The sequence below is a fragment of the Parasteatoda tepidariorum genome, chromosome 1 (genome assembly GCF_982258835.1).
Source record: "Parasteatoda tepidariorum strain Cologne lab strain chromosome 1, Ptep-v5.0, whole genome shotgun sequence".
Taxonomy (NCBI): Eukaryota; Metazoa; Arthropoda; class Arachnida; order Araneae; family Theridiidae; genus Parasteatoda; species Parasteatoda tepidariorum.
This window is the reverse complement of record NC_141755.1, coordinates 47,002,818-47,030,305: the sequence shown is the minus strand read 5'-3', so window position 1 is coordinate 47,030,305 and position 27,488 is coordinate 47,002,818. Positions and strand designations below refer to the sequence as shown.

The window sequence follows — 27,488 nt, the reverse complement described above, 5'->3', positions numbered from 1 at the left end:
ATTCTACTCAAGCAGGGGCAAAGATAAGATTGCTGGGCTTACTCACTCTAAAAAATCAAATAAATGGGTTACCTGATTACTGATTTTAACATCTGCAACATTTCTTCAGCAGTTTCATGCCACATAGTTGCGCAAGCATAGATTCTTGTGATATGATCAGATCCTTTGACAGGGACACTTTTACCCGATGGACTACTGGATTCTTCGCTGCGAATGGAAATGGTTTCGTAGTACTGAGAGATATCGTTATCTTCTTTATTTTCTAAATCTAATTCCTGTAACGAAATAAATAAATGAAAAATATTAAGATACACAATAAGTTCTCAACTTTATTCAGAAGAAATCTATTAACCATTTTAATCTAGCAACTATTTTAAACTTTGCACATAAACTGTGTTTCATCGGTAGCTTTCTGCATACTTAAGCTCTTCATCGACATGAAAACGTTACGCATGTTAGGCAACATAAATTTTTCAAGTAATATTCAAAAATATAAGGTGGAAGGAAGATTCAGTCAATGATTCTTATTTGCTTTTAGTTTTGCTACAGATCAATTTCAATATCTTCTTTCATTAAAAAAAGTGTACACCTGGATGAAGAGTTAAACAGAAGCACCAAGTAGAGATTGTATAATAACCATCTCAACAATTCAACAATTATTTTCTAGAAACCAACACACCAGTGACATAATTTAGTCTGAAAATCATGATCATTATAAATTGTATACGTTACATCTTGGATATTTTTTAGTGCAATGCAATGCAATGCAATGCAAAAAAAAAAAAAAAAAAAACGTGAATAGCATTTTATTCAATGATCGGATATTCACGTTCTAGGACTGAATCTTAGTAGTTTGAGAGGGAGGACCTCAAGCAGGATAATTAATTAATACAGATGGTATTTTAAGTTACGAATCAGGCAAAAAAATGTACTTTCTCTGTATTCACTGTAAAAAGTCGTATTTTTAAGATATGATTTCTCAGGAATTAGTCGACCAATTTCGCACAAGCTTTGTATCTTGTCATGTGAAATTACAATCTTTAAAATGATTTAAAACATTGCATACCTTACAATAAAATTTCTTTCGACTATTACTATTAATAAATGAAATAATACAAGAATTAAAAATAATATTTACTAAACGTTATTTCTTGCATGGAATTATCTTTAGATAAATGAACTTTACAATTAGGGGAAAATTTTTTTAAAAAGTTTCAAGATATGGTAAAATACGTAAAAAGTAAAATCAACATTAAGGGGTACCAACTTTAGAACGCTCTCCTGCTTTAGAACGCTCTCCTGCTCAAACTATTGGGACCATATTTCCCAGATGGCGGTTGACTCCTATATTTTGGGGGTAAGGAATCCAAATCCATCGAAAAAAAATTTATTTTTATTCAGAAAAAGTTCGTTTTTATCTCTGATTTCGTAACTTAAAATATCGTCTGCACTAATTAATTTGCATATTTAAAGTCTCCCATTCGAATCATTAAGATTGAGTACTAGAACGTAAAAATCCTAAAATTAAATGAAAAGTTATCTAGGATAGTCCATTTTATTTTCTTCTTTTGCTCACCATTAAGTGTCACTTGAATAATAGAATCAAAACACATTTGCTTAAGGCTTAAACTTTTTATTTTATTTTATAACAGTCATTGAACAATCGACCCAATTTAGGGCTTACGGCTACTAATGTTCAACTCCGTAGTCTTGTAATTTAGAACCCAATTCAGAAGACAAGGGAACTCCTGGTTCAAATATTAGGAGAAATTTGCCTTCGTGGAGGAATTTTTTGATACAACTAACCCGTTACATGGGGAATAGTTACATTTGCGTTACATGGAGAGAAAAACCAAGAAAACTTTCCACAGTTAACCTGACGGCAAGAGGACTCTAACTCATGATTCGTCTACCACTGAGGATATTTTAAATCAGAACTGTGGTCGTTGCGAGCCGGGTGCGGAATTCGAATCGACCAGCTGTCGCTGGGTTAGAACCCGGGTCACCTCATTATTGAGGCAAGCGCCACCATCATATTGAGCCCTGGGACACCATGGCTCAAGGCTTAAACTTATAAAATTGTGCAAGCATTTTTATCTTGACTTAAATAACTTATGAGATTAAATTAATTTATGAGAGAAATAAAAGCAAAATAACTTACTTCACTTTTTATTTCGCCTTCGTCATCTCTTCTTCTGTTTAGAGCTATGGACTGATCTATTAAAGCCCCACAATACATAGGATTCACGAACAACCTGTTGGGTAATGCAAGATAGCAATAGTCAAAAATACGATTTTTATTCTTAAATTTGAGATGACGAATATCAAAACCTGCTAAGTAAGTTAAGATGAAAATTGATTTAGATATAAAACTACATTTCAAGACTTATTTAACATGTTTCCAATCCAAGGCTGTGTTATGCTTTAAACTTCAAACTTCATTGGTCTGGATTGGTCTGCATATAAAATCAAAAACGATTTTTCTCAATTATCGTTTCCTTGAAGAAATTAACTTATTTATTATTCGAAGTATTCTAGAAATAGCAGATTTTGGTACCGAGCTCTTCATTTGCTGAGTACCAAACTAATATCATTTGCTTCATTAGATGCAGCTGTTTATCCAATTATTTATTTTATATTTTAAGTAATTATAGAAATGTCAAAGCTAGTTTATCTTCTTGAGAAAATTAGTTATTTTTTAGTAGTCTACGTTCTTCTTTTGAGTATTTCTCTCCCAATTGCAGAAAATCTTAAAAATTGCGATGCCAATATATTTTGAGAACTTTGCTGTTTGTAGTTTTAACTCAACGATTTAAGTTTGGCTCTATTCCAATCCAGTTACTTTGGTTAAAAACTTTCAAGTATGCATGTATATGCCAGAAATTCTTCTTATTTAATTTTAACAGTAATTTTTGCAATTTTTTTCTACGAACGATTTTATTTATTAAAAACAAGTTGTAATAAGTTTAAGCAAGGCATAATTTTCAGGGGATATTTTTCCATTGATAAACAAAAATAATAGGAAAGGAATTGTTTGAGAGCCTTCTATTCGATTATTTATTGATTTTGTTTAATATTTTTCAATTTTTTCACTGCGCATTTTTGGAAAAAGTTTTAAAAAGCCATTACATTTGAGCACAGTAGTATTCTAGCATTAATTCCGATAACCGTTTAAAATAAACGCTCTTTTTATGCATTCTTACAAGAAAGATTTAAAGGATGTTAAAGCGGAAAAAGAAAATCAGAAACTTACTTTTCTGTGCTAGCCAGACGTTCACATTTTGGTGTCCAAATATGTACTGCTATCCAAGTCTGTGACAATAACCAAAGTAGCCATATCCATGCAAATTTATCTGACACAAACTCTTGTAGGAAGTTTCCTTCAGGACAAGTCCAGAACAAGTATTTAGGTATAAAAGATTCGAAAAAGCATTCGTCTTCTGTTCTAATCCCACAAGCGGCAATCAGCATTGATATGCATACCGGAATCGTTAAGCTGATAGGAAAGGCAAAACTAAATCCTTGTATACATATCTTGCAAGCAAATTTGGCAAAGACATAACACACAAGCGCAGCACTAATTTGTATCAACGCCAAGTGAATTGGTGCCAAAGCAACAGACTGAATTGATACTTGCTCATCTAATGGACTTGCTGTTGGAATGTCAGGCATATTAGAAAGGAGAACTGTTCTTCTTATTTGTTGAATACTTATAGGATGGCTACGAAAGCTGAGCGAAAAACCTTTAAATATGAGCGAAGCATTTTCCATTGTTAAATGAGCTAAGCCGAACATAGTGCATAATATGAGTACCATTTTATACACGGATAGGAAAACATATATGAAATAGCGACTTTTCCGAAGATCTTCCTTGATGCTACTGAGCTTTTTGATAAATGCTATTGGAGATCTTTTATCCAGATAGTTTTCCCACCATCTCATTGATACGAGAACTACTGCAATTGGAATTGTCCAAGCTCTTGGCCCACTTTCAGTGATGGGCCATATAGCCAAGGCGCTGCCTTGGAAGATGATAGCAAGCATGTCAAATATCACTTTTAATGGTCTTCTTGGTTCATCAGAGTGGCGGGAAAGAAGACTGATGACTGCAGGGATGAAACAGACGCAGTTCGTGAGCATGGCTGCCTTGATGACGTCAAGGTCTGGTAGGACGACAAATACTAGGAGACATAAACCAACTGTATACATTGTTTCTGCAATAAATACCTGAAAGACGAAAAATTCACATCATTTTTACAGGTTTTTATAACGCGTGCCAACAGGTTCGTTGATAAAATTAAAAGGTGCCATAAACTGGAAACAACTTAAAAGATTTGATACAACGGAAGAAAAATTGTCGAGTCTTTTGTTTTAATTAAAAAGTATTCATGGAATCGAAACTTATAATAGAAATGTTTAAGTTAAAGGCTGAAATATATCACTGAGTGGAAGAAATTTATCAATTGTCATAATTTTGCGGTTGGGAATGGTTGTTTTTTGTTCGCCAAGTTTTGCACTATTCCTATTGGATGATTTGCTTCCCCACTGCAATAGAAACGTATTCTTATTGGACCATTTGTAACTAATTGATCATTGATGGATTGCCAGTGGACAGGTAAGTGAAGGGATGTAAGCTTAGACATCTCTATTAAAGGAGAAAAAACTAGCTAATTAGATAATTTCCCCCGAAAATTGCATTACATTCATTACTTATTGCTATTATTTGTAAAGTTAACGAAGAAGTTTAGAAACAAGAATTAAAAACTTCAGTTCTCAGCGAAGATTCAACTCTTCTTCAAAACTCTTAATTTTTTTAAACAGACTTTTCTGCTTGTTTTGTGATTAACTAAGTACTGAATTTTAAAATCAACATGTCTTACGGTGTTATTTATTCACAAAAACAAATGGTGAAAAAAAGTTCGTTTAAAATTTTTAGAAAGATTAAGTGCCCAAATAGTTGCCCATTGGCATTTTTTCCCAACTAAATACTAATCTTTAACTCATATCATCAATCTATATTTATATTTTATCACTGAAAAAGAGCTTTGGAAGAGTGAAAAACTTAAGAAATTCTGAAGTGTATTGCACTGAAATGCTTTTTTTATAAAATGAATGATGACAATTTAAAACTAAAAAAAAAAAAAAAATAGCTACACAGTAATTAAATATTGGTTTTAAAATACTTACTGTTATTAAAGACAAGGGTTTTGGCTTTTTATATGATTTAAATACACAAATACGAAAACTTCGAAATAAGCTAAAGAACTCTGGTATAACTAAGACAAAAAAACAGCCCCACATCCAGGCTACTCTTTCTATCGTGGGTATATACACTTCATAATCTCTATCTCTATCTAAACCTGAAAGAGAAAAATAAATCTTTAATTATAACATATTTATTAAATGGCTTTTTGATATAAACGATGGCAAAACTTTTCCAACAAATGCATCTCAATATGATATGTGGTAAAATTTCTTACAAAAGCATATTTAAAGGAATACCTACAAAATAAACGTAAGTTTTTAAGCTATAAGTTTTTATTTTAAATCCGTCACACAACCAGCATTCAAAAATGCTATATAGATTGAAAATACGTATCAGAAAATAAATTAATCAAGTAAAAAGAATCGAATTGTTGTTTAAAAAGTGTTTTCATCCTCAGAAATCACTCAAAAAACTTGGGACATTCTTCAAAATGATTTTACGATGCATCTTTTAGAATTGGGTTAATGTATTGGGTTATTTGTAATCACGAGTCAATACTTACGATTGCTTTTATAATCAAAATTACAACTAACAATAATCTACGATTACGAATAACAATGACATTATGATTAAAACTAATAAGGTTCTGATTACAATTTGTAATGATTTAAGTAATTATTATTCCTTCGAGTTTCGATTACGATGCAAATAATCATGAGTACCTATAATTAAAATTGAAATTGTTATTATGATTAATAATAATCATAATTACGTGGTATTTAGATTACAGAGTTATTGATTGTTGCAATTACATTTTGACCTACTAAACCTTATGGAATTTTATGCAGTTAATAAAGTGCCATGACTGCTGCTAAGTATTGTAAAATTGCCCTTAGCTTTACCTAAATCAAATTTCCCTAGTTGTAAAACTTTTTTTTATTAAAATTGAGCAGTGAGAGGAAAAGTAGTAAAATTTTTTTCAAAAAAAAAAAAATCATATTTTTTTCTTTCTCTATAAAAAGAAAGAGGAGAGAAATACGTGCATAGTATTTTTGTTTCATATGACACTTTTTACCAAACTGTTTCATTATTTAGCTTAGAAAATCCCATATGTTTTAGTTTAATATATTATAATTATACAGTTATAACTATATTTTATGGTTTTTATATTAAATTGAAATGGATATAAATTAAAATAGGCACGTATTTTAGTAGTAATATTTAGTATTTTTGAAAAAAGCAATTGTTTACAATACAAAGATTGCATTTACCATAGAAAGGTTCAATACTGAAAACAACGAGTACGTTTTTACGGATGATAACTATTTTCTATCTGTACTGACAATTCATATAAACCAATTGGATGGAGAGGGTCACTTTAAAAAAATATAATATAATTTAAAAATACGTTAGTTAAATTTGTATCTCGAAATCTTTCTCAGGCTATATTAGCTGCCAACTTGATCAATTGTTCGGAAATATCTTACTAAGTAGCAGTAAAATAATAATTAAATTTTGACAAATAATCTAAAAATTAAGCTAATTTACAAACACTTAAATGCATATGTTTAAATTATTGATTCCGTAAGGTGGGTAAAATAATTTGCTTTGAAACTTTAATAACCAACATTAATATACAGCGATTTTACAGATGGTAGCTATGGGACATCTATTTTTAAGTACAATTTTTTTCCACTTAAATCTTATGAAGACAGGCATTGTCAGTATAAATATAATGCATTTCTTTTTCATACATTTATAAATGAAACGTCATAAATAAAGTAGCTGAAAAACTTTTTAAGGTATTTGCTATCAAGGAATGGGTCAGAAATATGAACAAAAGCAGCAGTAATAGATTTGAATATCGATCTAACATAGCATAAAAATACATAACAGCGATAGATTATATCATTGGTTTAACAGAATAAGGAAAATTCTCCCCAAGAAGTTAATGAATCTTGAATAAACATTTTTATATAAATGATTCTCCTCTCAATTGGTGATTCTAATCAATCGAATTCCCGACTTTTTTTTCTCTCTCAGAGATCCAATGAATCGGAAACAAGTCGATTAACCCCAATTTTTTTTTTGAAATCAATTTTAATCAGCAATGAACATCCAAACATTCATGCTGCACTCTCTTCCTAACCAAAAGAAACAAATGCTTCCTCTTCTTTGTTCTTATAATTCGAATTTCTCTTCAATATTGTGACAATGAAGAGTTCCAGAATTTTAAGCGGTGTCGTGATTTACTGCCCTGATGCCAATCAGGAGACAATTATGGAAGTTGGCATGAAAAATAAAAGCAATCAGAGCGGGGATACTTCAATTGCCTATCCACTTCGAACAATGACCACAAATCGGCATTTCTTTTTGTTTCAAACTAGTTTTTTTGGCGTCGTTCTACGTATTGAGAGAGAATTACCACTCCTACAGGTGAATGGTGGGTGTCTTAATCAGATGAACTTCTGACTGAAGGGTTGAAATGGAAATTTTTATTTAGTCACGATCCTCTTGATTTAGAAGATTACTGGATGATGAACTCCTTTTGAAAAAAAAAAGACATGGAAATATAACTAGCACATTGCACTACTAATATAGCTGTTAAACGTTATCTTTCTTCTTATATTGTCTGCCAGGAACATTGATAACCACCTAGTAAAATTTCAATAAAGACATTACATCTTCCTAGACGTGAATGTTCTACTGGTTCAACGCATTATAAATATTGCTGTTAAATGTTATCTCCCTTATTATTTTGCCCGTCAGAAACACTGATAACCACATTATAAAATTTCAATAAAGACATTACATCTTCCTAGAAGTGAATGTTCTACTGGTTCAACGCATTATAAATATTGCTGTTAAATGTTATCTCCCTTATTATTTTGCCCGTCAGAAACACTGATAACCACATTATAAAATTTCAATAAAGACATTACATCTTCCTAGAAGTGAATGTTCTACTGGTTCAACGCATTATAAATATTGCTGTTAAATGTTATCTCCCTTATTATTTTGCCCGTCAGAAACACTGATAACCACATTATAAAATTTCAATAAAGACATTACATCTTCCTAGAAGTGAATGCTCTACTGGTTCAACGCATTTTTAATATTGCTGTTTAATGTTATCTCCCCTATTATGCTGTCCGTCAGAAACACTGATAACCACATTATAAAATTTCAATAAAGACAAAACGTCATCCAGAAGTGAAATTTCTACTGGTTAGTGGTTATTTCTGTTAAAACATTATGTCTCTGATTGTGCTGTAATAATAATGTAGTCTAAATTCAATGAAGAAATTGTGTTATTCTAGAAGTGAATGCTCTACTAGTATATCGCGCTATTAATATTACTGTGAAACGTTATCCCTGTATTATTATGCTGTTAGTCAGGAACATTAATAACCACACAGTAAAATTTCAATGAAGGAACTACATTTTTCGAATAGTGAATGTTCTATTGGCCCATTCACAACTCAAAACATTTACTATGTTCTGGCATTTCACTGTTAATATTATTAAATGTTGTCTCTGTTATTATGTTGTCGGTAAATAACATTGATTATGACGTGATACTTTTTGACATAAAAACAATGAAATCGACTTACCTAAACCCTTGCGGCATACAGGCAAAGTCTTGCTCTCTCGCATATGGGATGTCATGAAAAGGAAGCTACCTTTTGCTATGACAGCGGATACTAGTACAGTGGCGAACGTTAGCAAGTATACGAAGACTTTCATCATTTTTAGGGTAATATCGATGGCTTTTGATGTTGCTGTCTCGTCCTCCTCTTCGGGAGGAGTGACTATAAACACGTCCCATCCTTTCAGATCCTCCTTTCGACTCCTAAAATAGAGTAAAAAAAACTATTATTTTTTTTACAATTTACTTATATAAAATGCATTTTGAATAACCTTTCTAGTGGTACTAGTACTTTATTTACGTCGCTCTAGAACTGATCAACGCGCTATTGGCGACTGTCTGGAAAAACATACATGAGGATGATCTGAAGGCATGCCACCACGATTTTGATTCTCTACAGAGGAGATGGCTCCACTTCTTTGGCAACCCAATGACTTGCGCGAGAAGTTAATCACATTTTTGTAGAACAAATTATCGAGGGCTGATACCGCACACTTTCGGTCTCTTTGCAGGTTGATCAAAGTGACCACCCACCATCACGCTGGCAGCAGCCATTAATGTTTGACTTCAGTGATCTACTGGGAACCGTGTCTTATGGTCAGTCCACTGCGGTACCACTAATTTTTCAATTAAGGTTGGGAACTTATTTTTTTAAAAATTGACTTTTTAATCATGTACCAGATATTGGTTCAAATGCAATAACACCCAACTACAGTGCAGGTTTTTTGAAGTTCAAATAAAACTATAAAATGTTTTATCAAATTTGACTGAAAATAGCTTTAATGAAAATCCTATTTTCAGGGAAAGATTTGCATTACCAACAGAAAAAGTTTAATTGAGTAATTAAACTTAGCAACAAATTTAACTTTTTCTAATTCTGAATCAGTTGCAAATTGATTTGCTCTGTTTTAAATTGAATGAACCTCGTTATATTTTTAGCTCAAAATGCATGGACGCTGCGCAATTATTTCTAATTAATAATGAATATCATAGGTTTCAAACTTTTAAATGGTTGGTTCCTTCAATGATTAAACAATCTTCCCTGGGTTCCCTCAATTTATAGTTCCTTGTTTGAACAAAAGTGAAGTTCATTTTATTCTTTTGTAATTGTTCAAACATAAAACGTACCATAACTACCGCTCTTAATATGTGTTTCTAGAATCCTTTACAAAAAATGGAATGAAATAAATATACACATTAGCTATCGCAAATAGATGTTTAACTGAAATATAAACAAAAATACTATAAAAAAAAGTTAATAAGTCGAAACACACAATGAGACTGAAAGGACAGCAACCAGTTTGATTACCAGATTACCAGAATAGATTACTCTGAACTGGGAAGCAATTTGTTAATCAAAATCAGTTTAATGCTTCAATCAAAGATTAGCAATGAGAAATGTTATAAGTTAGATAAGGAAAACATGGGGAAAAAATATAAAGATCTTTTAAAAAGGACGAAGAAAATTAGAAATTGAATTAGAAGAAGGTAAGAACTGCTAATTAGACAATAATAGCTCTTTAAGCTGTGTATAATTGGAGAACTAATTTTAAGCATCTTTTGAAGCAAATATGAATACAATACATTCATCGACTCAAATTTTGAGACAATTGCCTTCATGGAAATTTTCCAGAGGCTTAATTTTTTCTAAAATAAAATTACCTTTTTTCCCAACAGTTATGCCTACTTTAAACTAATTTAGGTTTAATACTATGCCAAAATCGTATTTCCAGGGGGAATAGTTCCATGAGAAATAATTCAGTATTCCCGTCAACGATAATTAAATGAGTTAGAATTAATTATTATAGAAACTAATCTTGTGATTAGACTCAAGTCAATCTTTATAAGATAAAGCAAGGACAGTTCGAGCACAATTCAGCAAAGTAATTTTAAAAACTAGTAAATACCAACTTTTTGCTCAGCTAACCATTAATAATGCTGACTAAATTTTTATGCATTAATTTTCATTGTTAGTTTGGTGTCTTGCCTTTATTTTTAACTAACTACAACTGTACAAAAATCAAGAAAACTTTTTTGTGCTGTCTATCATAGAAGACGTTACGTAGGAGAGATTGTTATTAATAACTTAAAACATTTACAACAACAATTGCAAATAAATGGAATTGTTATAAGGTTTTTGGAAATAAATATTATAATGCTTGAAAAAAATACGTTAAACCTTATTAATAAAGAACCAGTAAGGCAAAAGAATTTTAGCTGTAGAAAAAAAATTACTGAATCACATAATAAAATGGGTTGATAAAATAGATTGGGGAGCCTTAAGACATCACCATATTTTATTTTTAGCCATTTACATTTTTAGCCACTCTAAACACCATATAATCTCTCCTAGAATCGGAACAATGTTCCATTTTTTATTGGCAAATACGTAAAATCTCAGATTTTGGCAGGAAAAATTGCTCGGTTTTTTTCAACCTAACCTCATCTAGAAGGAACCATAGGTGTAAGCACTGTTAGCCAAGGATGGCAGCTTATAGGAAGTCATTTAATTTATAATATTTTACACCACTGACACTTTATAGAAAATTAAGAGTACACACAGCAGAACTGCTCTTGTAATGCAGCGTGAGTACTTTACTTTTTCCAACTGATTTACGTTGTCTGAAATACTAGTTTTAATTTACCAAGGTTTACGTTAATAAAATTGATCTCACAAAACTCTGAAAATGGAGTATTGAATTTAGAAATAACGAAGTTAATTATTTGTAATAATATAAAACTTACTTGTCGTAAGGATTTTCAACTAGAGGGGTCTTTTCATCGTTATCGTCATCGGACTCTTCATCCGTTAGTTCGAGATCGTTTCTTGATACCGGAGCCATTGTTTCGGCTGCAGTTAAATTATCACAGATACCTAAAATAAATATAGAAAATGTAGAGAATATTTGATTCTCAGAATATTTCTGAAATTTTCATCTTGTATTATGCATATTTACCTTCTATATATAGAATAATTAAAATCCTCGACATTAAATTTCAATTACATTCCGCAATTGTTTTATTAATTTGGAATCATTGAGTATGATTGTTATTATCTGCTACAAAATACGAGGACAATTTTTTTTTAAACTTCATAAAGAATTTTTTATGTAACTAAAAATGAGTAAGGCATGTTTTACTTAATTCGTTTTCGAGTTTGGACTAAGTTTCTTAATTTCGACTATTGTCCGAAAAGATAGAATGCTCCGATTTTAGCTTAAGATCGGTGTTTGATGAGCGAAAAAATAAGAATAAATTCCCAACCATTGAAAGTAAAACTTATTCACTAATAATTAAATTCAGTCAGTTTACGACTAGTTAGGATGCATAAATTTCAACTGAAATTACGTGTCAAAGGGAAATGCAAGTTTCAGTCGTTTTCTGAACGTTACATCAGAATTTACTGCTGTTTTATCGCATTTCCAAAATGAAATCTAAAATGAACTACATCTAAAGTGAAAGATTATTAAATAATCCCCTCATGCATTTCGTTTTATATAAAAAAAAAGGATAAAAATTTTTCTATTCGAAAAACAAGGTTTTCGAAACCAGAAAATGATAAAAAGCTATTTACTGATTTAAATTTCTCGTTAACAAAAATAATTTTTCTCCCATTTGCAAGAATCTATAATAGTTTATCTGAACTTCATAACATTTTTCCAATATTTCAAAAGGCTATCTACTAAATAACAAATAGTAATAGTTATAAATATCTGCTGTTTTTTTTTTCATTAAATGAATACAAAAGCTTGTTTGCATGGAAGTTATAACCAAGGTCAGACTCCTCATTTTATTCATGTGATAAATTAACATATTTAGTTATAAATAACATTAAATTAGTGAATGAAAGAACATTAAGAACATTTAAAGGAACACTTGAAAAGTAAAAAAGAAAAAAAAAACAAATTATTACAGTAAACTAAATTTAATTTTTAGTAGATTGATTTGAAATTCACAGTATAGATTTATATTATCACTAACCCATTAAGAGCTAATGTACCAGTTTTGGAAAATTGTCCTTTTCAATAGGTGTGATAGTTTAATTACTTCATTTTGATAAATTGTTTCGAAAAATAATTAAGAAGATATCTAAAAAATGACTTAGTTTGAGACCCTAACATTTAGCACTTTTTTTAAAGGCACTACAAAATGTTTCATTAATGCCCTCTCGGTGTGGGGAATTGGTAAATTATTTCAAAATAAAATTCATTTTATAAATAAATGAAAAAATGTAGCTAAAAAAATAAAATAATTAAATTTAAAAATTAATTAAATTCAATAAGTTAATTAAATTTTAAGCAATTAAGCATTCAGCTAATAGCCTACCAACTTCAACCAGATCTGAGGATTCAGGATGTTATCATAATAATAACATCTATTAATGTATATATATATATATATATATATATATATATATATATATATATATATATATATATATATATATATATATATATATATATATATACGCCGAAGAGTCATTACATTATGACCACCCTCCATCTATAACAATGGGCTCGCCCAGGTTTTCATGGTTTCTCGCCCAGGAACAATGTTTTCATGGGGCACATTAGGACCCATAATCCTCATAGAACAATCCCTGACGTCGTTAAGCTACTTGAACATAGTTGCAGACCAGGTTCACCCATTCGTGGCAACAGTTTTTCCTTCAGGGGATGGTGTTTACCAACAGGATAATGCACCATAAGGGTCGAATCGTCGAGGAACATTCCAGTGACTTTCAAGCCATGTCTTCGCCCCCAAATTCACCTGACCTTAATCCAATAGAGCATTTGTGGTCCTACTTGGAAACGCTACCCCCTCGCAATGTGAGGGAATTGCAGGACCAGTTGGTGAGCGCTCGGTACCAGATACCTCAGACTACCTATCAGCACCTTGTGGAATCAATGCCATGGCGGGTGCTTGCAGTTTTGAGGGCTAAAGGTGATCCTACATATTATTAACAGGGTGGTCATAATGTAATGGCTCTTCAATATATATATATATATATATATATATATATATATATATATATATATATATATATATATATATATATATATATATATATATATATATATATATATATATATATATATATATATATATATATATATATATATATATATATATATTCGAAGATTATATATAAATATTTTATATAAATTACTATTGTTCAAAAATATGCACCCCATTAAAAAAAGTTTAAAAAAAACACTGGAAATATATGCATTTTATTTTAAATGAAAATAATTGTATCAGAAATAGGTCAAAAAGTAATTAATACTCATCAAGAAATATTTTATGTGGAATTGTTTTTTTAATCTACCTAATTGACTGTTAATGTTGACTATCAAATCAAGGAATTAATTAAAAATAAAATTTCCTAAATAGGGAAATTAAAAGTGTTAATATGTTTTTGATTCCGAGTATATGAGTCGTATGATTAGTTAAACAGAGATACTGATTTAAATGCAGTTTTCTAGGATAATTGAGCAGGACAGCTTTTTTTTTATGAAAGGAAATAAGCGTTAATTGACTAAGTTTTAGTGTTTTTGAAACATCTTTAAAAACAGTATAGTTTAAATATTTTTTTAAAACTAATTGCAGTTCAAAAAATATACGCATGCGTTGAAAAAAAGCAAAAGAGAAAAAAAAACACTGGAAATTTATGTATCTTATTTTGAATAAAAAAAAAATAATTTTATCAAAAGTAGGTCGAAAATCCTAAGCCTCTCGTATTGAAAGCATCATTAATCAAGAACTATTTAACGGTGAAAATATTTTTTTAATCTACCTGATCGACTGTTTATGTTGATTATCAAATCATATTCAATACTCATTAACAATTCATTGGCCATAGTACAAAATATAATAAATAAGATGTAATGGTGCAGGTTGATAGATACAGCTGTGGATATTTGTAGGAAATCCTTTTGTTTTACGCTCCAATAAACACAAAATAGGAAAATGCTTCCTAATGTATTGATAATGTGTTTTGCGTGAAGAATCGATCAAAGAAAACAATGATAATGAGAACGGAGTGAATTATTTATGCGTTAACACTTTTCTTGTCAACAACACAGTCGTCCTCATCAGATTTTTTTTTAATGTTTTATATAAGTTTTTTTTTAAACTTGGTAGGTTAGAAAATCGTTTTGAGGTTATTAGATTTAGCTAGAATTTTGAAGAAAAAAATCGTCTTTTTTCTCAGTTTTTTTTTTAAAGTTTGTTGCCTTTTCGCACATATTAAAATGATATATCCTAAATTATGAGTCTTGAATTAAGTCTCAAAATACTATGTATCGAAATTACATTCTTAAAATAGGAGAAACTTATAAATCAAAGCAATCTTCACACATTGACTTCATGTTTCTTTAATGAACATGTATGATTATTATATTTTTGAATGGTTTTTTTTTTGGTGTAAAATTTTTTTTGGAGACTTTTAGCTACTTCGTATTTTTTCTTTTTAATGTGGCGTTTTAGCAAAATATAGTTCATTAAATTATTTCTTACCTTTGTCGCTATTTGCAGAAACAATGAGAAAAAATTACCTTGCATTGTAATTTAAAAATTTTTTTTATTGGCTCTGCGTATTTCAAAAAAGAAACTTTTTTTCATTGAAAAACGCCATTTGTTCATTTTTTTAAAACGTTGTTTTATTTTTTTCCTTGTACCGCTTTAAAATGATAAAAATTTTTAGTTGTATAGTTGTAAAATAAAGGAACCCTTGCAAATTATTGATAATTTTGAATTTTTTTTCTAAAACACTGCTTAAATGCTCTGATCCCTTAAATCCCGCGCATGAGTGTTGGAGTTATGAAAGTAATTAATATATAATTAGCTGGCTATTACTGTATAAAAGTCGAAACACAAAATAATTTTTTTTAATCAACTTGGAAGGGAGAAACCGTTTTTCAGGACTCGATTTCATGATGAGCTTGTGTACGATGCACTGAGAAAGAAAGTATGGTCAAAACTACCAGAATGTGGTAAAATATACCTTGTGTCTGGCTCTAAGGGAATACCAAGAAGCTCGGAAATTTTTATAGAAGCGTTTTTGCAATTATTTTTGTAATTATTTTGGTAAAATTAACGGTAAAACATGGTTTCATATAATGCAATAAAGTCTGGTAAAGTTAGTAAATTTTGGTAATTTTATCATGATACCTTAGATCATGGTATAAAAACTATTTATTCGGCTAAATTTATTTTTCTGTTCAGTATTTTTTACAAATTGTGTGGTAATCAGAACCATAATTTTGAATCTCAGAATTTTCAGTAAACCGTTACCATATGAACGGAAAATTTACCAAATGAATGATGTAAATACCGTATGTTTTGGTTTTATTAACCAGAATTATGTTTTTTTCCCCACCAGAAATGTCATTACCATATAGTACGGTAATTTATCAGAATTCCCCCTCCCCCCACGTGAATTCGTTTTAAATTTTGACTCTTCTAAATTAATAAAATTGCTGCTACTAATTGTTGCTACTCATTTCGAATTTTGACTCTTCAGAATTAGGAATATTGTTGCTACTCGATTCAAATTCTGGCTCTTCTGAATTGATAAAATTGTTGCTACTAATATGTGCGATATATTGCAAAAGAGAATAAGATGTAAGTTCTTTATAAATGGAAATGATCTGCTTAACAAAGAATGGAAGGAGATGTCTCAACAAGAAGCATATTTTATTACCGCTTGGTATATAAATCTTTGCATATTTATCACTCACAAAAAGTATTCCACGTAATTTTTTTTAAAGAAATTATGTATCGCTTTTTACCTTTATTTTTCTTGTTTAATTTCCAGATTATAAGTGGTAATTTCTGTAAACTTTATTCATTCCGTGAAAATAGATCATATAATGTAATATTGTTTAACATCGAATACTTCATACGCGTAATTATAAAGGTTTTTAAGTGAAATTTATAAACAAACACAGATTTTGATATTATTATTAACTTATAAAAAGTAATAAGTTGAAAAGTAATAGTTATTGGAAAACAATGATAAACCCCGGTTTCAATGTTTCGATGTTCATCCCAAAGTTTGTAATATCCTGTGCAGTAATAAATTATCGATCAAATGAAGAAAAAATAAGCAAGTAATTCTCAATATGTCTTAAACTCAGCTCTTATATCTATTATATTTCATTTTTATTCTCAAAGATAAAGGGTGTTTATTGTTGGTATTTTAGTTCGCACCATATTTACTTTTATAAATACATTAATATTTGGAAATTATTATTATTAATTGGAAAATATTTTAAAACTAACATAACCTGGAGTTTCTGTTTATAATGATAACAGGTGCATAAAACGGATACCTCTCTTATAAAACCACTTTGATAAATCGGATTGTAATATAAAGCGGGAATGCAATAACGAGCAAAAATAGTAATTTTTATTTATCCTCACGTGCAGAGATAGTTAGTTCACATAAAACTTAACTTTTTTTAATTTATTTAAAGCAATAGTACACTACAAAAATTTTTTTGGCCCACATTGTGGTATAAAGTACTGGTACTTTAGATGCATCATCCGTAAAATCCATTATACCGTAAATTTTTTTCCTATTAAGTTTTATACCATAATTTTCTTAAGCAATATTTATTTAATTGAAGTAATTCAGGGAGTATACGGTAATTATTACTGTAAAAATTATGGTATGTCAAATTTCTTTGTTTCATAACATATTTCGGTAAAAATAGATTTTGTGGTAAAAAGTACCAACACCCCGAGTGCCGGTATTTTTTACCCGAAATTGATCCGAAATTTTTTTCAGTGCCCTTAGACTTACTCACTATGCTACTCGTTCATATCAAAATTGCCGAGCGAAATACTAAAGTTAGAGTTTACATATCTTTTCTACTTTGGGCGCATCAACATTAATTATCAATACTAGTTTTTAAAAGTCATATTAAAATTTTAATGCGAATTATACAAATTAAAAATTGAAAAATTAATTAATGGTGATTTGAATGGCTCAAATTTGTAATGCGCAACATTCCAATGATAATCCATGTTAAAAATATCCAAATTTCCCGTTAATTCTATTTACGGACACATAATGTCGACTAAAAAAACGTCTTTACAACTTAATGTGTTTAAAGAAAGTCTTCTAAATCTAATGATATCGTAGAGATTTCTGAATTTAAATTAACTTATAACATAATGCTACTATAGAAATTTTAATGCACGTAATCAAATGCTTTACCCTCTTTTTGTTTTTCTAAGAACATAATTCCCTTTCTAGGGATTAAAAAATTGCACTATGTATTGCAGTAATATTCGATAGAACATTCTTTCCTTTCGACATATAAACCTCATACTTCATAGGAAAATTAAAGCAATTAAATTTTCATTAAGAAAAATTAGTTGATTTCTAACTTTCAATTCTATACTTCCTTTTTAAATTCTTTTTGACGAACAAATAATTTTTCAAATGTATCTAAATTAAAGAATACGACTTCAAAAAGTTTGTCGCAAAAGTTTCGTAAAAATGAATATCTCAAAAAGAAAACAGTTCAACTTTTTAGAGCTTTTTTGGAAGAAATGCATGACTCATACATAATATAAACTTAATATTTTAAGATAATTAGAATTATTGCTTATTGCAAAGTCACGAGATATTGTGCTGTAATAAATGTCTGTGTGATCTCAGAGAATTAGCATAAAAACATTAATATCAAAAGATTGTTTTGTTGCAAGATCGTAAAAAAACTCATTTGCAAAATATAATTTCGACATGTGATATTACTTTTCCTTTCAAATGATAATCATTCTAAAAAAAAAATCATAAAAAATATAAGAATACTAAAATCAAAATGTTTTATTTGCTGCTAGTTAGTAATTGAAAGCAGACGATATTTTAATGATCAGGAAAAAGAATGGCAACAAAAAAAAAAGTTTTTCAACATTTTTTTTTCAAGTTGAAAAAAAAAAGTTTTACAATTGAGACTAGCTCTTAGAAGTCATATTGTCAGAAAACTGTGTCAATTATATGTCTGCTACCGGGTAAACGCCTCACCATTTATGATATTCAATAATCTTGCCTCTATTGCAAAAACTTCTGAGGTATGATAGCTTCTTGGCGGAACTAGTTCAATGGTGATGATATTCTATTGTGTTTCAGCAAATGGTTGTCATAAGTGCATAAATAATATTTCTATGCATTTGTTCATGCAAGCGATTGCTTTCGTTGATTTTATTACTTTCACGACCTCACGTTTTCATGTGGCGAAAAGATAAATTTTACAAAAAAATACACACCCGGTTCCTTTTAATCATTTCGTTACTTTCGTTAAATCACATTAACTCGTATGATATAATTAATTTATTCATATTTCGTATTTAAAAATATGTCGTGAAATTAACTGTAAATGTCTAAAATTCCAAAAAAACGTTACAAGACATACAGAAATTAACAAGTCTCGTCTATTTTACTAAACTTTAGCACTTTATAATACACCTTATAGTATTTATTTGCTTACTGAAATAACGAATCTTACTGTTTAATCAATCTATAAACATAAGCCAAAACAATTTTTTTATATTTGTTTTTTACAACTAATTGACAAATTTTAATTAAGAATACGTAATTACTCATTTTTATTAAAATTTATTTTATTAAACACTTCTCTGGATAGTAGTCTTCATTGAAAATTATAAAGTACAGTATTTCTGGTACATTTCGGTTAGCCGGGCGCAACAAAATTAAACTTTTTTAAAATTTTATTTAACTTTTTCCTATTTTGCTTACTTATTTAAAAATTTTGAGTGTTAAAAAAAATAACAATAAATTATTTCAGTTCGACATTTTTTGGCGACTTTTCGCTTTCACCCGACTAAACGAAAAGTACCGTATTTATTACTTCACTTATCCATAGGAACTAAAATTCACAATTCATAAAATACGTAAAATATGTGATTTTAGTTCAAAATTTATTATATTTTGACAATGTTTAAATTTTCTAGGAATGAAAACTTAAGTGTTTTGACTTAGCTAACTTATAAAAACCATTAAATATGTTATTTATGTAATTTTTATTTATGTTATATTATGTTTTATTATGTTATTATTATAATTTTTATTATTATGTTATTATTCATTATTATTATTTTATATTATTTATTATTATGTTATTATTCATTATTATTATATACTATATATTATTATTATTATATATTATTATGTATAATATGTGATTTAGTTTAAATTGCTATTATATTATTTATCATAGTGTTATATTATGTTTTATTACTCATTGTGTTATTTTTCACACATCATTGTGTCGTCATTCAGTAATATGTTGTCATTTGTTATTGAGCATACTATTTTTTTTTAAAAAAAAAACAGCTTTTATGAATTAAATTTTAGCAAATATAGTAGAAGAACTTTTCTAATATTATAATTCGAAATTTCACGGGTTAGAGTAGAAAACAGTAAAATAAGAAATTTTAATTAGTATTTCACTTTCATTAAACCGAGCATTTTTCAGTCTTTGCTCTTGTGTCCTAATTAATGAAAAAATTAATTAAAAATAAGTTAAAAAATGAGAAATTCAAAAGTAACCCAGTGGATGTAAGGAAAATAATTCATTCTTATAAAATCCTGTTCATTATAAGAAGTGCTTCTTTTTTTTAAAAAAAAAACAATAAATTGTAACCTTTATAAAAATTTTTTTAAATGATAATATGATCAATTAATAGTAAGTTAAACTTTTGCTTTGCAGACATCATAAGCCCGCATAGTTTTAAGGACCCGGCCATTAAACTATTAATTATACCGGAAACAAGATACTTTTAAGGAAGTAAAACGAAGATTCCGTATCTTTTTACACTTCGAAAGCCTTTATGAAAATTCCTGTAACATTTCTAAAGCACAAATCTCCGTGTGAATTGGGAGAATCTAAGAGTGATAACATAAGTGGGAAAAAAATAATCGAGGAAAAGCAAACTTAATTATAGAACAAATTCTCAACTAATACAAGCAGTAATGGTTTATTAAAAGCATAATAAACATTTCTGTCATGAAAGTTTTGATCAATGGGTAATGTTATCTCATCCATCAAAAGAAAACAGAACTTTTATGAATTTAAACAGGAAAATGAAACGCTGTAATTATCCTCAACGATTTCTGACTCATATAGGCATTAATTGTTAATTTTAAATTAATGAAATTTCCTTGTCTTTGATTTTACAAAACTAGATCACTTAGTTATATTGATAAAATGAAGTTTTAGATAAACTGTTTGATATGACAATATCCTTACAGATTAATTAATTAAAAATAATGAAAATAAAAAGATTTGTTTAATAAAAAGACTTGTTTGATAAAAGATTTTCTAAATGAAAATTCTTTTAATAAAAATAATTTATTTATTTTTTGAATTAACATTTTGAAATTGGATTGAAAAGTAGATGTTATAATTATTTTTATAAAGAGTTATAATACACAATGCAATCATCAGTTCCAGATTGGAAATTTTTCAATTTTAAATTAAAGAATATTTTTTTATTGTTTAACGAGCTAGCTTATTTTTGGCATAGAATAAGTCTTAACCATTTAAATGACATTACACATCGATAGATTAATGATTTTATATTTAAATAAAACGCATTTTTAAACCTTAACTATTTGAGATTGGAAAAATTTGATATTATTATATTTCTCTAAGAATTTCGATTTACACCTTAATTAAAGGGAGTCTGTAGGTCCTGTATCAATAATGCTGAAACTGATCTTTTTCGATCAAGTTTTTCTAAAAAACTTTTTATGATATCGCTTTAAAATGTTTTGTGGATATTTGAGATTATATTAGTTGTATGCTGCGATAATGTTTTAGCGTTATCAAGAATACATTTTGAGTTATGAAAGATTTTTGCTCAAAAATGATGAAATTTTTTAAAAAATTAAAAGTTTTCAGTTCATAATTTAAAAAAAAAAAATCGGCCAAAGATATGTATTAACAGTTAACACAGTGTGAACTTTTGTATGTAAATATTCTGTGAAAACATAACTGAAGCAATATTTTATTTGTTATTACATTTATTCATGCGGAAGGTACTTTGAAAAAGGTCAGTTTTAGCATTAATGGTATATACCCTACCAACTCCCCTCACCAATAAATTTAAAATGCTCAGTTTTTAATTAGTGTTTATCATATTTACATACAATCCTAGTTTCTTTATTTTACAAAACTAGATAAGTTATATTTGTTTGTGTAATAAAATCTTAAGCAAATTCTTAGATATGATAATGTCTCAGTAGATTAACTAACCTTTTTTTGGGTCGAAATTTAAGATAAGAATTTATGATTATTATAATAGAAATTTTTTGATATTAATCGCCTTGAAGAATAAAATCGCAATTTCTTATTACATTCTTTCTTTCGAAATAGCCTAACGTCATGCCTTTTAATTTAGACGAAATGAGCTTTGAGGAAAATTATTTGAAATGAAAATATTAAATCTTGTTAATTAAATCATTTGTTCCAAAATCATAGTTCTATAAAATATTTAAATTCAGGTTATCTTTTGACTAATTTAATAAAATAACAGCATTAAAAAAAGGACCAATTTTTTTATTTTCAGACCATTTGGAACTTCTTTTTTAAAATTTACAATTAAATAAATAATGAAAATAAATAATTTATCGCCATCTTAATTAATGAATCAGACTTAACAGATTGCCAAAATAATCAAACAAAGCGTACGCAATTGTCAACCCCTAACTTATTAAAGCGTGGTGCAATTGCTATAGCATTGTGCTGTTTAGATTTACAATTAAATTATTTATAAAAAAATATATAATCTATCGCCTTCTTATTTAATGAATCAAACTTAATAGATTGTCAAAATAAACAAGCAAAGCATATTTAAGAGCTAAGTTTTTTTGCTGAAACCTATAAATCCTAACTGATTTAAAAGGTCTGATGTTATAGCATTAAAAAGTGCACCTTTTATGTGTTGCCTGCAAAGATTGAAATACAGCATTTTATAGATTCTATAAAATGCCAAACGACAAACCTGCAGAATATGATTTCATTCAATTCAACGTGAAAAATTACATCGAAAACTATACATTACATGTTCAAAGAATTCCTGAATAGCAATGTAAAGTGCATACGCTAATTTATGCATAAAAACTATTGTTACTTTTGAACTATACTTTACATTAAGATGTGTATAGTCTCTTTCAATTCAGTGTAAAAGAATACGTTGAAGCAATGTCTCACTTGTTTAAGTAGCTACATCAAATGAATAGATAGGTGCAAATTCAAATTTGTACTTTTTGTTCGTAAAACACTTATGACTTCTAAAATATTAGTCTGATTAATTCGATATTGATCTGTTTCGATTAAGCGTAAAAAAATACATCCGAAAATATGCCTCACCATCCTGATTATAAGAAATTCTTTTCTTCTCCTCAAATCGCACCCCATATCCATCAAAAAGCTTCCCTCCTCCACTAAGGCAAATTTATCCCAATACTTGATCCAGGAATTCCCTTGTCTTTTGGATTGGGTTCAAAATTGCAAGGCTGCGGAGTAAACCCCAAAAATTGGGTCGGCTGTTATAAAAAGGTGGAAGCGTGCAGAAGACTGTAGGGGAGTTTTCAGGCATAATTTATAACAACATATTAAAGCTTTTTGTCAAAAAATATCTTGGGTATTAATTTTTCAGAAAAAAACACTTTTTTATTTGCTCTAATTTCTGATCAATAAGAATTTTATAGATTGCTAGTGGTTCCTGCATTGCCGGTGACATATATTATAAACCTCTTTAATTGCGACCTTTTATTCTCCCTCTTTTTTCAAAATAACATTTTTGAGTTAATGAACAGCTATTAAATAGTAGATTCATAATTTAAATTTTTCATATTTTGCCTAAATGGATAATTTATCATTCAGTGCAATGTCTAGGTACCATACGCAATATTTGGGTGGTATATACAATGCCAAAGTATTATATATAGTGCCTAGGTAAAGAATATAATAATTATTATAATTTATGTATATTACATTATTATCATTGCTTGAAAACTCTAGGCATTCTATAAAATGCCTAAATATTCAATAGAATACCTGTTTTTCTTACATTGTCAGCAATATATGCAATACATTGAAAACTAATCTATTGATTAAAAAAAAAGATTCAACATGACTATAATAAATGTGACAATGTGATGAATATGATAATTTTGCTTCACTTAACACAGTTCAATTCACAATTTTACCACGAAATGGATTTATTTACATTAGATTTATTTACAAAATGCATAGTTTCTTTACGGTTTAAACTGCTACTCGATGAACTGTTGATTGAACGTTCGTAGTTTCTTAACCCTCAAACTATCTGAGGCACAGCCACGCAATTTTTAATAGTTTAAAATTTTCTTTTACATTCGTTATCTATTAGCAGGTACCAAAATGTGTACATTTGAAGCAAAATTAAAATATTAATACAAATACCCATGAAAATTTTTCATGTACTGAAAAAATAAAGGCATGTAAACCCTACGGCAAAATTAACAGCCACCTTCGGTCACAGTGCGACGAAATATGACAAATGGCGATTAAAAAATTGTCTGCCTATCACCACTCCGTCTTCACTTGTTTCATCAAAAATGCACTTCATGCAGAATTATTATTATTATTATTATTATCATTATTAAATAAAAAATTATTATAAATATTTTATAATATTTCTAAGGTGCTTTATTTCACGCTTGATTTTTAAATTGTATTCTTATTTTGAAAATGAACATTGTAATGTTTACCATATTTTGCGAAACGCTTCAATAGAAATGCCTTACATAATTAATTTTAAGTTGCTGCTTTTCAATCATTTAAAACTTTCAACGTTTGGAAAAGGGGCCACATGTTTTAAAAGAGGGCCACTGTTAAAAATGCTACAACTGACTACTGAACAAAAGGAAAATTTTATAATAAAATTTTTTCTAATATAAATATAAAGTATTGGGGGTTTTGAAAATTAATTCTTTGTCTATAAATTAAAAGCGAGAGAAAGAGTTTCAAGGTTGAAAGATTGGGTACAATTGTTTTATAACATTTTAATTCAGTAATACGATTATTCTTCTACGTAAGAATAAGCATACGGGTCATATCAGATACTGGAAACTTGTGCTATTTCTTAAATGTTAAATTGAAAAAGAAGCTTTCTGAAAATCTTCTGTTTAACAATAAAATGTCTTAAAAGCTTTTTATAATTTAATTTCAAATTTTCAAAATTTTTGCATAAGTCAGTTCGAGAAATGATAAAAGAATTGATTTGTGTGAACTAAATTGAAAGGAAATATGGTGAGAAGTTATCAAACAAAATATCTTTTGCACATTTATTGTAAGAAGTAAAGTAAAACAAAGTGCATATTTCCTATTATTTTTTTATGCGTTTCTCTACTAGAAAAAGTAGTTAGATAAACATTTAAATATTATATGACAAAGGATTAGCTATATATTTTATTTTTAAGAGTTTAAGTTTTTATTATATTTTGAATTCCAATCTCAACTTCATAAAGAAACAGTTAGAGGACAGTATATTAATGATTTTCTTAAAACAATACTTTTGCGTATGTAAACTTTCTAAACAGCCCACTTTTATGCAATAAAATCATGTTTAATAAAAAAAATTATTTAGTATGTAGGCAAAAGTAGAATTATAAACTATGTATAATAAACAATGTGTATGCAAATGTATTGATAATAAAAATGCAATAAATATATTTAGAATAAAATGCATGTATAATAAATGTATAATTAATAAAAAACGAATAATAAATGTATGTGAACATGTACTGAAGAATTAAATTCATATCCATATGCCTACTCTTAGCTTATCTTTAAAAAAACTTACTAATTTCATTGATATAACATATGTAAACTTTGAGATTTCAATTTTGAAATCAACATAAAAAAATCTAAGTCAATAGAAAAAGTTCTCTTAAAGGAATGTTTGATATAAGACGTGATAATGGTTCTAGCATTAAAAATTATGCACTTCAGTGGATAGACGCTGTAGTTTATTCTTTTGGTCAAGAACAAATCGGGGTCATATTGTATTGTTTAGTTAAATTCACGGCATTTCTAAACAAAACTTTGCTTTACGACGTTCTTTTGTTTTTAAATGATTTCAAGACTCTTTTGTTTCAAAACTATTTTTATTCAACAGGCATTTGAGTTATAAAAACGTTTTTTAATCAAACTTATTCCCTATATTAAGATTTATACCCTATCAAACATAATGGATATTAGAACAGTTGAGATGTTTCGCTACGTTTTTAATAATATTTCCTTTTGGGATAAGACAGGATGGGAAAAAACATTCGTAAAAAATGTAGTGATTTTATAAAAAGGATTTTTTTACTGGATGGAGTAATCAGCCCCGTGCATAACCTACAATCTGGAGGACCCGAGTTTTACTCTTTGTCTTACCAATGACCTACACGACTTAGGAGACTTTTCCAGTAGCAACGTTGCAGCCGACATAGCTTAATGGGTCCTGGACACACGTAAGCCCACCTAACTAGCTTGGCTCACCCTGGGATGTAGTGACAAATATGATGGTTATGATAGAAAAAGGTCTTGAATGTAATACTCTGTTTGGAAATTATATTAAATTCTATTTAAACAATGAACATTTTAATTCAATTTTGCAAAATCCAAGATAAATAGTTTATGTTCAGTTCTCTAGCAATAATCTTTGTTACAATGCCTTACTATCAGTAAAGCGTATTCAATTGGATGGGTTGAAAAGTCGGAGTATCTAATATCTCTCAGTGGTATAGTGCAGAAATATTAGAGACTGCTATCATCAAAAAAGTGTATAGAAACTTTAGAACTGAAACGGATATCTTCTTCAACCTTAATTGATCAAAAATTGTTAAAAATGGCTAAAAATTCTTGAAGTTGAAACAAATAATAAATCTTTTCGATCGGTTTTCGGCAGTACTAAAAAGTTACCATTTCTTAACAAGAATATCTGCACAAAAGTTTGGAATTATAACTTCGTTTTAAAGGCAAAGATCGGATTAATAAATTTTGGCAGCAGAAGATATCGTTTCAGAAGATTCAATTCTGCTTCCTCAATGAACCAATCCGAATTCTGGTTGAGGTTGCAGAAGATATTAAGTTATAGCTGTAAAATTTTGAACAAATATTCCTGTAAAGAAACAGTAACTTTTAAGCGCTAACGCAAGTAAATTGACAAAATCTGTGATTTTTTAAAAAAAATTTCAAGTATTTTTAGTCAAATAGTATTTAGAGTCACAATTTTTGACCCATTAACCCATTTGACCCATTTGCAGCAAAAAATATCAATTCTGCGTATTCACTGCACAAAATATCAATTCAAGTAATATTCTGCACATATCTAAATAACGTTAGTTGAGAATTTTTATTCACAATCGCTAGAAGAGCTCAGATAATCCTCCTTATCCAATTTGATTAAGCATTTAGCTTCATTTCATTCAAATTTCAATAGCAAAAAAACGCTGATCCAAATAGTTATTAAATTATGTCTGAAAAAAATAATTACATCTTAATAATAATGCATTTATTGATAAAAAAAACTTTTTAAATTGACTTAAAGAGTATAAATTTA

At 28.7% G+C, this 27,488-nt stretch overlaps 1 protein-coding gene across 2 annotated transcripts in view; it reads right to left on the bottom strand.

Annotated features, from left to right (window-relative positions):
* Positions 1-27,488, bottom strand: part of LOC107451385 (chitin synthase chs-2) — a 69,877-nt gene that overhangs the window by 36,462 nt on the left and 5,927 nt on the right. For both annotated transcript variants that reach the window (XM_043057390.3, XM_043057383.3), the window contains exons 2-7: positions 11,601-11,730; positions 8,821-9,059; positions 5,188-5,360; positions 3,254-4,227; positions 2,162-2,255; positions 73-275 (exon numbers count right to left, since the gene is read on the bottom strand). In XM_043057390.3, coding sequence (XP_042913324.2) covers positions 73-275; positions 2,162-2,255; positions 3,254-4,227; positions 5,188-5,360; positions 8,821-9,059; positions 11,601-11,698 — 1,781 coding nt within the window. In that variant the 5' untranslated portion in view covers positions 11,699-11,730. The remainder of the gene's footprint in view (positions 1-72; positions 276-2,161; positions 2,256-3,253; positions 4,228-5,187; positions 5,361-8,820; positions 9,060-11,600; positions 11,731-27,488) is intronic.